This window comes from Sceloporus undulatus, chromosome 3 (assembly GCF_019175285.1).
Source record: "Sceloporus undulatus isolate JIND9_A2432 ecotype Alabama chromosome 3, SceUnd_v1.1, whole genome shotgun sequence".
Classification (NCBI taxonomy): Eukaryota; Metazoa; Chordata; class Lepidosauria; order Squamata; family Phrynosomatidae; genus Sceloporus; species Sceloporus undulatus.
Window position 1 is genome coordinate 43,830,863 of NC_056524.1, and position 14,484 is coordinate 43,845,346.

General features: G+C 37.4%; 1 protein-coding gene across 1 annotated transcript in view; it reads left to right on the forward strand.

Moving 5' to 3' along the window:
- The window catches only part of DCBLD2 (discoidin, CUB and LCCL domain containing 2), a 47,494-nt gene that overhangs the window by 27,735 nt on the left and 5,275 nt on the right, over positions 1-14,484 (forward strand). The window contains exons 4-14 of the mRNA XM_042456824.1: positions 241-292; positions 2,353-2,425; positions 3,301-3,434; positions 4,971-5,011; positions 5,604-5,819; positions 7,539-7,663; positions 9,919-10,066; positions 10,932-11,057; positions 11,505-11,598; positions 12,268-12,317; positions 13,806-13,943. Of these exons, the coding sequence (XP_042312758.1) occupies positions 241-292; positions 2,353-2,425; positions 3,301-3,434; positions 4,971-5,011; positions 5,604-5,819; positions 7,539-7,663; positions 9,919-10,066; positions 10,932-11,057; positions 11,505-11,598; positions 12,268-12,317; positions 13,806-13,943 (1,197 nt within the window). The remainder of the gene's footprint in view (positions 1-240; positions 293-2,352; positions 2,426-3,300; positions 3,435-4,970; positions 5,012-5,603; positions 5,820-7,538; positions 7,664-9,918; positions 10,067-10,931; positions 11,058-11,504; positions 11,599-12,267; positions 12,318-13,805; positions 13,944-14,484) is intronic.

A 14,484-nucleotide genomic window follows, 5' to 3' on the forward strand; every position in this document is an offset into this window, starting at 1 on the left:
GGTTCACAGACTTTTTCTAGCTAGTGTGTGTGTGTGTGCATGTGTTCTCACATGTGTGTGTGTAAAATAATGAAAAGCTCTGGAAAAAATAAAAATGTTGCCATAGGATTAAACTGCAGAAGGTCCATTGTACTACTGAAATATTTTTCTGCACAATGATGACTGTTTAATTTTGACATTCTGTCAAAGTATACATTTTCGATATAGTCTTTCCCTTAATATATTTTTCTTTCTTTTTAGATTTAATAACATGTTTAGACACTGCAAGTCACTTCTCTGAGCCAGAATTCAGGTAAAAAATGTCTCTTTTTTCCCCTCCTAGTGTTATTCTAATCACTGTATTTCTGTCAATAGTACAAGATCACAGGGATAAAATCGGCAGCATATGTGAAATAGGTCTTGACTACAAGCCCATAATTGTTTTCTGGAAGTAAGCTTCACTGAAAGAATATGGAAACATTACTTTTTCCTAGAGCTTCCAGAACCCCAACCAGTTTGTCATTGGTTATGCTGGTGAAGGTATTCTGGAAGTTGTACTTCAAATGGACATTTTTCCTACTTCTATTCATTGAATCCAATGGGGCACTTCTGAGTAAATGCACCAAATTTACTGTATTAAAGAAAAAAGTTTTAACAGAATTTAACAGTTCTTTGTAAACCGTAATCATAACAGTTAAGGCCAAGTCTTATGATCACATTTTAGCATGTTATAAAAATAAGCTGTGAATGTCCGTTATTCAGATTTTACCTGCCTCCTAAATTTTTTAGGGGGGAGGTCTTATGCTGAAATCCTATATTCACTTAATATGGGATTGGGGTCGAATTTTGTAGGATTTATTTTTAGTAGACATCTATAGGACTGGCCTGTTATAACTGTCATAAGGTTGAAACATAATTATTCATAACTTGTTACATCCAATGCATCTGGTCTTTCTTTCTGGAATGTTGGTAATTCTCATGTTCTTGATTGCATCTCATGATAATTGGAATGCATTAATAAAGTTTTCAAAGGTGTGAATTAGTCTAAAAATTAGCATGTGTTGTTGTTGCTGTTACAGTTATATCCTTTGAACCACATGGGTCCCTTTTTTGGGAGAAAGGCAGAATAAAAATGAAATAGATAAATAAATAAATTAATTCTGACCTGCCAGTCCCTATGGAACTAGGCTGGAACAGATTGGAATAGAGCAAGACAATAGACACATAACACCAGTTTAAAACCACATGTTCTTCTAATTATCTGATTTGTGCTTTCAAAAATCCTGTGTTTGAAGTCTCTTCATACCATCTCAACAAGTCGTCCCAATTTCTATGGAAACTTTTGTGTATTCTTCTGCAGTATACCCCTTTGTTCTGCAGTGTGCTTAAATCTCTGTACTTGCTGTTTTGATCACTAAATTTGCTTAGTTAATGTTTCTGGTTAAGTGTTAGTGGTTTGCAGGTTACCCATGTTACGCAAACATGAATGTAATAATTTGGGAAGTTTTGTTGAAATCATAGGATTTATTCCGACTTTTAAGGTTTTAGCATAAGATGCACCAAGTTAATTCCTATTTATGTTTTATTATTTAGTAGAAAACAGTGATGTAGACTCAAGTCACTTCAGTGACTCAACTTGACAATAAATGATGTACTGTCTTTATTCAACTTGGGACTTATATATATTATAGTGTCTGATTTGTTGGCATCATTCACTTTGAGCATCAAGCAAGACCCTCCCCAGAGTGTTGGACATGTTTCTTGAAGCAGAACAGCAAATTCATTAAGCAACATGCTTAAGACAGAAGGATCTTTCTAAAGCTTCAACCTCGACTCCCACCTCAAGCCCATTGCTTAAAGCATTATTTGCTGTTCCCCTCTTGCCCTCTTTTTTCCTGTTAACAATTGGCTCCCAGACTTGAACCTCAACTTGAGACTTGACTTAAGACTTAAGGGTATAGACCTGAGACTTTGGCGTAAAAGACTTGATTGCATCACTGGTAGAAAAGTATTAAAGCATTCTGGACAAGCATTCTGTAGATTTAATTTGAATGTTTCAAGTAGTGTAACAGATATGTGTTATAAATATTGCCTGGTTTTATTGGAGCCACTTTCTGTCTGGTTGAAATACATGCTCAATCACATCTTATGTGTTCTTATTCATGTCTTCCTGTAAATGTCTTCTCCTGTCATTTCTGGCTTGACAGATATTTCATATTTTGGCAAGTTGATAAATGCTTATGATTCAGCACCAATTCAGAAATCAGCAAGGTCTCTGCACACATGAAATAGATGATTTTATTATTCAGAACAGCCCTTTTATGTAATCAGAGGCTATATACTTGTTTTATTTTATATCCCTGTTTCTTACAGTAAATACTGTCCAGCTGGATGTGTGCTTCCTTTTGCTGAAATTTCTGGGACTGTTCCACATGGTTATAGAGATGTAAGTAGGCTTGAAATATTAATTTGATATCCTGCTGCAGTGAACAACTGTGACATTTTCATGTATCTAGCTTGGGGGATGCTTTACTGCAATGCTACACTTAATGTTTATTTATTAAAATAGTTATTTCCCATCCTATATCATGAGATATCAGAGCCACGTACAAGCTACATGGATATAAATACTGTAGACCAGTGGTTCTCAACCTTCCTAATACTTAATACAGTTCCTCATATTGTGGTGACCCCAACCATAAAATTATTTTCATTGCTACTTTATAACTGTAATTTTATTTTCCGATAGTCCTAGGTGACCCCTGTGAAAGGGGTCTTAGATCCCAAAGTGCTGTAGACTAAAACAACTCAGAACATTAAAAATAATTTAAATATAATCAGTATAGTCAAAGCACATTAAACAAGTTGACAAACTGAAAACAGTCTAAAACCGTGGACATAAACATTTTAGGGTAAATCGTTTAGGCCCTATAGGTGCAAAGGAAACAATAATATGTTTCCTTTGCACCTATCTGAAGCTAGATACTAGGGCCAGCTGAGCTTCCATGGGGAGCTGGAGCTCCACAACAGAGCTCCACTTCTGGGGCTCCTCAGCTGAGAAGGACCTTCTCTCATATTCTTATATAGTGTATTGTATGAGGAAAGCCCCCAATGCAGACCTCAATTCTTTTGCAGAGACAAATGACTAGACTCATTTTAAATATACTAGTATTACTGAAAAATGTTAATATAAAGTGTGTGTTTTTGTGTGCTTACAATCTTGTAAATGAACGTTAATCTGTGTCTACCTGTTAATAATATCTTTAATGAAAACTGTAAAAATACAAAGCACATAATTTCAAATTTCTCATCTCTCCCAAGTCATCTTCACTTTGTATGGCTGGTGTACATGCAGGAGTAGTGTCCAATGTTCTGGGTGGTCAGATAAATGTTGTAATCAGCAAAGGCATTCCATATTATGAGAGTTCTCTGGCTAACAATGTAACATCAAAAGTGTAAGTATATGTTCTTTTCTTTTATCATTGTTGTTGTTGTTGTGTGCCTTCAAGTCATTTCTGACTTATGGCGATCCTAAGGCAAACTTATTATGGGGGTTTCTTGGCAAGTTTCTTCAGAGGGGTTATGCCGTTGCCACCCTTTGAGGCTGAAAGAGTGTGACTTGTCTAAGGTCACCCTATTGGTTTCATGGTTCAGTGGGGATTCAAACCCTGATCTCCAGAGTTATAGTCCAATACTCAAAACAATACACTCTCTCTTTGGTCATTACTCCTCATGATTGTTAGAATTTGACTTATAGATATTAGAAGCTCATGATCCAGGTTGGGGAGGACTCATTCCCCTCCCATTTCTCTGTCCCACCACCTTCTCAGGTTTGTCTGGTGGGAACAAAGGATAGGGCTTTCTCAGTGGCTGTTCCCAGCCTTTGGAACTCCCTCCCCAGCGAGGCCAGGTTCGCTCCTTCCTTGCTGTCCTTCCACCAGCAACTGAAAGCATTCTTATGCCGCCAGGCTTTCAATGACGTTTAATGTTTTAATATTATAAATTGTTTAATTGCTCTTTAATTAACTTTTATATTTATACTTTTGTCAAGGTTTTGGTATAGTTCTTAAATCTGTATTGTTTTTAAAATATACTCCGCCTTCTTGGGTCCCATTATTGGGTGAAAGATGGGATATAAATGAATAAAATAATAATAGTTTTGACATTTTGAGATGAAACTCCCTTCCCCCCTCCTCATCACATTGCTTGGACAAAAGACCATCTCAGGTATAGAAAATCATTTAGCGCTGAAGTATTAAACTGAAGTGTAACACTGAATAATACTAAAGCTGTCATGGCACATGTGCTGTCGTTGTCAGAAGAAATTATAGACTAGAAATAAAATACAAGACATTGCTGAAAGTTGTGAAATGTGTCTGTTTAAAATAACTCTCTATAGCATCATAATCCTCTTCCCTGGCAGCTTCTTTGATAAGTACTTAAAGCAACCTGTTAACAGCTAGTTTTTGTTCTAAGCGTAGATTTTCTTTAAAGTTTAGAATGTGGGATGGGGAGCATTTGAAAAGTTATGTTCTTTCCATGAGAGATTTTCAACAAATATAGATGAAAAATGGAAGAAGGGTAGGAACTGAACGATATTAGACTATTTTGAACTTTTTATCATTTATCCATATTTCTTGGAAATTGTGGAACAATATTAGGTCCAGAATGGTATAGTACAGTATTCCTTGATAACTTGGCTGGGTTGTGTTTTGATGAATGTTGATGCATGAAGTAAAGAACTTACCTTTTCAATAAGAGACTAACTTAAGTCAAGTCTTTCAAAATCACCTCATTCATTCATTCATTCATTTATAGTCATAGATCAGATATCCCCTTTATTCAAGTAATGTGCTAAGAATGCTGGTTTTACTGCTGTAATGCAGAAATACTGCATCCTTGAGTAATGTTCTAACCAATAAGAGAGAGGATGTAAAATGAATTTCATTTTGTTTGATACTGAAATAGTAGTCTTATTTGTTTTTACACAGAGGACCACTCTCTTCAGGTCTCTTCACATTCAAAACTAGTGGTAAGCTTTCAGTTCTATATATTGCCCTTCCCTTTAACATTTAATAATATCTAGGTGCTATCCAATCATATATTTCTACTTCATCTGTGATCCTATTTTGCTAGATGCCTTATTCCCATGTCAAAGTTGTGATAAAATGAGAAACTCCGTGTTTTTATTTGCTCCTGTCTCCTGCTTGTCTTCATTTATTATTATTATTATTATTATTATTATTATTATTATTATTAGCCTTTATTTATGAAGCGGTGTAAATTTACACAGCGCTGTACATGCAATCTTTTTAGTTAGACGGTTCCCTGCCCTCGGGCTTACAATCTAAAAAGACAAGTTAATGCCATTTTTACATCAACACTGCTATATTCCAACTTTTCCCCTAATGTAGTCATAAACTCCCTGTGTCTGTGAACACACGACTTTCAGTAGGAGATAGTTTCATCTTAGAAGCATTTAAATGAATTTTGTTTAAAGTGTGCAAAGTTTGTGGTCTTGATCCTAGGCTATCTTAAAGACTCAGGGGAGGTTACAGTATTAATTGTCATACATTCTCTCCTGCCAAAGTTCCATCATCTAATCATTACTTTTTTATGTTTAGGTTGCTATGGGACATTAGGAATGGAGTCTGGAGTAATTGCTGATTTGCAGATTAATGCATCATCATTTCTCGAATGGCCTGAGCAAATGGGTCAGCCAAGCACCTGGAAGCCAGAAAGAGCCAGGTTGAAAAGGCCTGGACATTCTTGGGCAGCTTTTACCAATGATGAATATCAGTGGTTGCAAATAGACCTAAACAAAGAACAGCGAATAACAGGTAGAGACTTCTGAGTACATTATTTAGAAGGAAGACAAAATAGAAACTTCAGTTTGAGGGAAAATAGAAACTTCAGTTTGAGGGAAACTAGGAGAGATTGTTAAGTAATGGTGGCCGCTTCCTAGAGGACTGCATTGCTGGAAAGCATGTGGCTGAATCAGCTAGAAGGGTAATCTATATTTAAGTAACAAAAGACATTTGAGTCTAAATATCAGTTTAATAAAAATAATAATTCTCTGAACATTTGTTATTTTCAAGAGATACTGACTCACATCACCAGTTTACAGGTTTTGCATTATTGCTCCCAGGAGGGGAGCATTGTTGTAGCTGCACCATTGGGACTATTGCATAAGCATAGCAAGCAGCATGACATTGCACAACAGTCATGCAGTACAACAATAGGACACCTTGTTGGATAATCTACTCTTATACAGTGACAGATGGCAACGGCCGCAAAAAGTGCTGTGGGAAACTGGTGATACAGAACAGAGGGCAATGAAAAGAGATGGGTGTCCTGCTCCTGGCCAGAAAAGTGTCAGCACATTTTGTGGTGTCCTATTGTATGGTGCAAGCCCCTGTTGCACAATGGGGAATACAGTATTATGAAAGTATCCATTTTACAAAATACTGTTTACTCTGCAAGCTGTGTACTGTACATATGTTACACAACCTGTCTCATGAAAGTCTGCATAGTTCTAAACAAAATGTTTGCTACATAGTGATTTAGTATAAAGATACTGTTTCAGATGAACCAGAATTCTGTTGTCTCTGTGCAGCTGAGATTTGGTTCAAAGTAACAAATGTAGGTTTTCCATCAGTGGATTTTCTAGCTCAATCTAGATTTTTAAAATCCATCTCAACTAAGTTTTAAACCTGGTTTGGGTTTAAGTTGTATTGCACATCATATGGAAGCTTTCAGTGTGTGGAAGGGAGTATTCAGTTGGAGTGGGGGCAGTGGGGGCACTGTCTTCAGGAGTTCGACTCATATTTAGATAACTGTGCTGCGTTGTTTGCTTGTTGCCATGGCATAATGCATTGGAGACCTGTAAGATTCCATTATGCTCCAAACTGCTTAAGATCTAATAGAATCTACTCAGTGACAGTCATCAATATGCAGATGATGCCCAGAAATTTTTCTCCTTGTCATCAAACCCAGATCAGACACTGGGGATTCCTAGTCCCGGGCTTGATTCAAAGGGTTGGTTCATGGCTTTCCAGTCTTTCATGGCTTCCAGTCATAGTACCTGCAATATTACTCCTTGTAATGTATTATATAGACCTGAATATAAATCTCAGAGGCACTTGTCTGGTTGCCCCAGCAAATAAAGTACAGTGAGTGACTACTAGTGAGGACCTTTTCATTAGTGGGACCTTGGTTGTAGAATGCCCTCTCCAGAATTGCCAATATGGCACTTACCTTCATTTGTTTTTGGTGAGCTATCCATCATTGCACCCAAGATTTCTTTTGTCAAAGAACTCCAAATTCATCAGTGTATATGACAAGCTGCATTGTGAAGCTAGGATATATGACATTGCCCCAGTGTGTGCCATTTTACATTTAATTATACCAAACTGTTTTATTACTCATTCATCCAATATGCGTAGGTCCTTCTGGTAATCTTTGAAGTTCCTTTTTGTGTTAGGTAGACAGTTTAAGTGTTTCTTTAAAAGAAGACAGATCTTGATACTTACTGTAAATGAGAACCTTCTTATTCACAGGTATCATTACTACTGGCTCCACCTTAGCAGAGTACCATTATTATGTCTCTGCCTACAGGATTCTTTACAGCAATGATGCACAGAAGTGGACAGTATATAGAGAACCTGGCATTGAGAGGGATAAGGTAATACTCAGGTGAATGTTCTTAGCAAATAATTTTCTGTCTTGTTTCTGGAATCTTCATTTATTAGAATGTTGCTATTCCTCACTCATCAGGAATGTATTGAAATTAAAGTACAGTTGCCCCTCCGTTTTTGTGGGGGATCCATGCTGGACCCCCATATGAAAAGGGAAATTCACTTATATTCAAGTCTCATTGGCTTGAATAGCGGCATGTGCCCCATTTTGTCCCCCTCAGTTTGCTATCCGCAAACAGGCGAGGGACGTGGACTATTATTTTTATGATTGTTAAGTATAAACTGCATCACTGTGTTAGTTTGTAGATCCTGACAAAACTAAGGTTAAAATGGAAGATGGTGCAATCATTCTCTCTATTGCCTTTTTGTGACCAGGACACCTAACATGGAACTTGGATGTTGAATAGATTTGAATCTAAGGTGGGGTTCAGACCGCCCAAAAAGGGCGATCTGCCCACGCCTTGTTTTGCTGCGTGAGGAAGCTGCAGCGAACAAACCATGCGGCTTCCTCGCACAGCAAAAAGAACCTGCAAAAAGTGGGTTCTTTTTGCGGCGCGATTGTGTTGCTGCAGTACGCCAATGGCACATTCGCGATGTCACAATGGTGTCACGATGTGCAGACGCTAAGTGTCCACTACGTCAAAATGGCAGCGCCCATCTGTACAGGGCGCTGCCATTTTGACGCCCTCTTCACAAGCGAGGGGTGAGGGGCGTCTGGAAGCACCACCCCTTGCACATGACATCGGTGCCCCATTGCGCCTGTCTGTCCTAAGCTTAAGTATCATTTCACTAGCTTTTACAGCAAGTCACACTTCTGCCATTCCTCTCATTCAAAATATTACAAATCATTGTCTTTATGGCATGGGAAGTCAATTTGTGGCCCTCCAGATGATATTAGCTTCCTGTGTCCCTCACCACTGGGCCATGTTGGCTTGGGGTGAGAAATGGTATCCAACATCTGCGGAGCTGCAGGTTGCCCACCTCTTATCTATGGAAATTAATCATCACATTGAGGAGTTTTTCCAAAAAAGCCACTAAATTCATTTCCTGTTTGAATTCGATAATTAAATCCTAAATGGAACAGTGATTGCTAAATTTTCTAAAGAGTGATCAGACATGGTTTTTAATTCCAGCTTTTTACTGCCCTCTTCTGGGCTTGTGGTGTTAAAAAGAATAGACTTGATTAAACTTATAATTTTTAAATGCTATAATGTAATTAATTATTAATTAGGTTTTTTTGCAATATTATATTTTCTGTGGTTCTCTTAAAATTTTTGTTTTATTTCTTTCTCTACACCTATATGGTAAATAACATATATGGTAAGTGGTATATATGATGCAGAAATGGTAAACAATATATAAATCATCATCATCATCATCATCATCATCATCATCATCATCATCATCTAATTCTAGTACACCTTGGTTAGCAGAGTAGATGTGGTCCTGGATGTTGCTTTTTAACAGAAGTTTTGGTACCAGTGGCAGAAATAACATGGAAAAAATAATGCTAAGTTCCCACACCATAAAATGCTAGAACCATTCAACATGTTTCAGCAAACTTTTTTTTTTTTTTTTTGCAAAATTAACAATACATGTGTGAAATGAAAAACCAAGTGAAGTAAGCATTGTACAAGTGAACAAAAACCTTCTAGACATCTTGAAGGCTTCTTTCAAAATGCAGACAGGGCGGCTTTTTCTTTCACTTGCCACCATTTTGCTTGGTATTTCCATTCTGGTGACCAATCTTATATATCAGTGCTTTTTTAACATGATGGGAGTAGCTGGTAGTTAAGATTTTATAAAAAGGAGCTTCTTTGTCAGAGGTTTTGTTAACTGAGGTATGTCTGTAATTATGATGATGTACATTACCATTGTAAACAGATTATATTAACATAGGTGGTGCACTGTAATTGAAAAACTGTCTGATGAGAGCTCATTTAGGAATTCTGACATGCATATTTTAATAGAGGGAAATTTAATGTGAGATGGCTAATTACAAAGGCCTAGAAATGCTATTAGTTGCACTTCTAATACTTTATCTTTCATCTATGCATCTGAGCACTTTAGGTCTTCTGTACAAAATAACTTAGAGAAGAATATTAAAATATCCATGATAATTTTATTCCTGTTTTAAAATGATGAAATAATTTACTGGGGGAAAAAATAGAACTACATAGTAAATTTGGCATTATGCATGCATTAAGAGCTAGTTACATCTTTTCTCTGTGGGTTTCTTTAGGTATTTCAAGGCAACACTGGATATTACCAAGAAGTTCGTAATAACTTCATTCCATTCATTATTGCTCGGTTTATTAGAATAAACCCTTTAAAATGGCACCAGAAAATTGCAATGAAAGTGGAACTGCTAGGATGTCAGTTTAATTTTGGTAAGTGAAATGGCATTTAGCATTTTGTTAACATTTGAGCAGCTTACACAGGGTGATTATTGAACCAGCTATAATCTTTTTGGGCACTGAAAAATTCCCACCTCTGAGAAGCACATGTACTAATAAATTCATTTAATTTTCAGTAGTTTTCTGTCTGGTGCTTGACATTCTGTATTAGCATCTGATTTCAACATGATACTCCTGCCATATGAGAATAATATCGCTTGTGACATTTTTATTAGGCAGTGGTCTACACTTTAGGGCCTAAATACCCTAAAAGCACTAGATCCCATTTGAACATGGAAGCTAGCCAGGGTCAGCCTTGGTTAGTACTAGGAGGGGAGACCACCAACAGATACCAGGAGCTGTAGCCTATATTTCAGAGGAAGGAACTGGCAAACCCACCTCTGAGTGTGTCTTGCCTAAGAAAACCCTGTGAAATTCATGGGTTCGCCACAAGTCAAAAAGTGACTTGAAGGCACGGAACATACATGCACACAGTTTATGTATTCATCTTTATTTGCTAGCACAGCAAATCTGGGCGACTATTTTGTGACAATAACAAAGAGACTATTGCGAAGTTGAAGGCTTTCATGTCCGGCATCAATAGTTTTTTGAGGGTTTTTCGGGCTATGTGGCCGTGTTCTAGAAGAGTTTATTCCTTTCTCTGAAGATGCCAGCCACAGATGCTGACGAAACATCAAGAATAAACTCTTCTAGAACATGGCCACATAGCCTGAAAATCCCACATATACACAAAAAAAGAGACTATTGTTATTTGAGAATAGTGTAGACTGTAAAATGAAGGAAGCTGTTTGTTGTTTCAACTAATAATGTGACCTCCAGATTTTGGTCTTCTTTAAAGTTCGAGCTCCAAGACCTACAGTACCTCCACCACCCAGGAGCAGCAATGATTTTTCTTTGCAGACTGATAAAACAACCTTCACCCCTAAAATCAAGAACACTACTGTAACTCCAAGTGTAACCAAAGGTATGGAATAGTATCGCAGTGGTGTAATGTTCATTGTTGTCAGTAATCTATTGGTTCCTGTTGCTTTCTTGGTATGTTATTCATTTACCAAATATGTATTTAACTAATAGAAAATCATACTAGTAGAGAGGAATACTTGGTGTGTATATATGTGTGTGCATAGCTATTCAGTGGGGCAGGCCAGTTTAAAATAGAAGACTGGTATTTGATGACTGATTGATAAATTAGAAATGTTTCATATACTGAGAAATGCTAATATTTATAACTAGTTTATGAATAGTGTAAACCACCTCCTAGCCGACCACGTAGTTTTGCTGTAATCTGTACATTCTGTTAGGAGTCTTAAAGTCATTTTCTTAAATATTTGTGTGAATAAAAGTGAGGACTCACCAAATTACCTTTTCATGAACCTGCAAAAGTTTACACACTCTGTTTAATGGATTTCAGATGTGGCATTGGTAGCTGTCCTTGTTCCTGTGTTGGTCATGGTCTTTACCACTCTCATCTTGATATTAGTTTGTGCATGGCATTGGAGAAACAGGTATATGAATCATTATCTGCTTTATTTTGTCTCTAGCAGTGGTGGAATATACATGTCTTCCACCCCACATCCAGATATTAGGACTACAGTTCTATCAGCATTAGGAAGCATTGCTGGTAATGTTAACAACAGTTGAAGGGCGCCAGGTGTCCCATCCCTGATTCCAGGGTAAAAAGTGATATAAAGATGAAATGGGAATGATTAAAAAGTGGTTCATTCAAAACTGTTAGTTTATGCATTGTGCTAAAGAATAGTTCAAACTGTGTTTTAATAACTAAATAGTGTGGATATGTATTCTGTTAGTTCATTTTGCTATCCTAAACCACTTGGAGAGCATGCATACTTTTTTGGAAGGCTGTGCATTTCAGCAGTTGTCATACAAACCTTACAAAAGAAGCAAATTTTACAATTTCTTCTGTGGGGGAATGTATGGAGTCTTTTAATGAAAGATATTGCTTCTGTTTATGTCCATTAAAGTAAAATGAAGAACAAAAAGGAACTGTCCTTTAGTATTCAAGTTGGGTGGGTTTTTCCTCTTAAGATATTCTTTATAGCAAAAACAACAAAAGTTTTTACTGGTCTTTACTAGTACTTTCATCTGTACATCTCAAATAACCTCCTTATAGAAACTAATTATGAGTGTGTTCTGCATTTCTCCCACTTTTTCAGAAAGAGAAAATCAGAAGGAACCTATGATATACCTTATTGGGATCGTGCAGGTAATAGCTGTTAACAGAATCTTTAGATGTGATATTAAGAACAGATATGAAAATTCAGTCATGTAGCTTATTTCAACTAGCAAACTTGGGCAGGCGCTTGCTTGGCTCTCGGATCATTTGTACTGATTTGAGGATTCAAGTCAAACAGTCAAAAAATCTCTCTAGTATCATCCTCAGAACATTTGATCAACTCAGATCCTCACTGCATCTTTCACATCTGGGCCATAATTTCCAAGTCACCTTCCTTCCCTACAAATAACATCTCAAGGCAGGGGAAGAAGCTAGAACTGTCAGTTGCAGCCAGCAATTCCATGGCTGGCAAGCTCCATAATGCCCAGTTGCAAAAGATTGTGGAGTCAGGATATGAGGCCTCACTGGCAAGTTGGACCTGTCATTCATTGGTCTTATCAGGGTTAAATAGAACTTGTATACTAGTATTTTCTGTACTAGGTGGAGATTGTATAGTTTCTAAACAAGCTAGGATTACAAATAATGGATTCATCCTAGGTATCATTGTAATGTCGACCTTCTTCACACAGTGCAACACCACAGATATCTGCCCTCATTTTAAGTGGATGAACACTGAGAGAAAAAACTATCCTGAGAAAGGTGTGAAAATACAGATGTATTGAAATCTGGATCTTCTGTGTTCTTGACATTATGACCCATTTATTATAAAACTATGGTTAGTTTGAACCAGGTATGGGCAATTGTGGGAGACTAGGGAACTGCATTAGTTCCCAGGATACCTTGTGGAGGCACACCCCCATCACATGAAACCCCTGTTCTTTGTCCTCAAATACCCTGGATGTCCTTTATGGGCTGTGGGCCATTTTCACCATGCTTTTAGCCCACTTTATGCTATTTTGGGCCCAGCAGAAGGCTTTTTACTTCTGGTTTACTTCTGGTTTTAAAAATGGCATTTCCTGAGCCTGAAATGGCTAAGGGTAGCAAAATGTGGCAAAATGCCTCTTGTACTTCCTTGGGGCAAAATAATCTTTTTAAAGAAGTTTTTATTACAAATTTATTTTGACCACTAGGGGCCACAAAAAACAGCTCTGGGATTCAAACTATGGGCTGTTACTGAGCCAGGATCATAAATCATGGCTTCATCCTGGGTTTGAAGAAAACTAGTTTAAACTAAGCAGAGTTCCCAAGTTGAGTTGAATTCTGAGTAGGATCAAAGCAAGTGCTTTGGGCATCCTAAAAAATATATTGGATGAGGAATAGGAAGGGGAGAGCACATTAAACAGTCTGAAATGTCACTGCTGTTTAATTGAAGTAAACTATGATGTAGCACTTGGTTCCCTTAAAAGATGCCTTCCAGACGGATTGCATACAGCTCCCATCATTCCCAGCCACTAGGAAAGTTTTCCATACAACAGAAGTGTATGTGATAGTGCTTGGGCTAATTTGACTCACAATTATATCCCGTGCAACTCATGCACAAGAATTCCCTTCCCCTCCTTTTTCCAAATGTTGATACAGGTTGGTGGAAAGGAATGAAGCAGTTTCTTCCTGCCAAGAGTGCAGAGCATGAGGAAACACCTGTTCGTTACAGCAGCAGTGAAGTTGGTTGCCTTCGATCAAGAGAAGTTACAACCATGTTACAAACTCAGTCAGCAGGTATTTTTGTTCTCTAGTTTATTTTTATCTCAACAAGTGAAATTACATGCTAATCTCTCTGAAAATTAAAGAGTTGGAAGGGATAGCAAGGTCATCTATTCCTGCCCCCTCCCATTCAAGAATATACAGTCGGCCCTTCTTATACACAGATTTTTTTATACATGGATCCAAGCATTCATGGTTTGAAAATGTCTGATCTTGGAAGCTAAGCAGGGTCAGCTCTGGTTCATACTTGGATCCGGGATCACTAATAAATACCAGATGCTGTAGGTTATATTTCAGAGGAAGGAGCTGGCAAAAGCACTTCTGAGGAGTCCTTGCCTAAGAAAATTTCATGAAATCCGTGGGATCGGCTGGCAATTTGAAGGCACATACATAGACACATAGTGAATAATTCCTAAGTATATGGCACCTAAGCAAGTGAAATGAATTACAACATGGATCTGACCAATTGTTTTATAGTGTGGTTTGATTTGCATATAAGTAGTCCTATCTTAATTGCTACCATTTTGCTGTGCCAACACTGCTTCATATACAGATA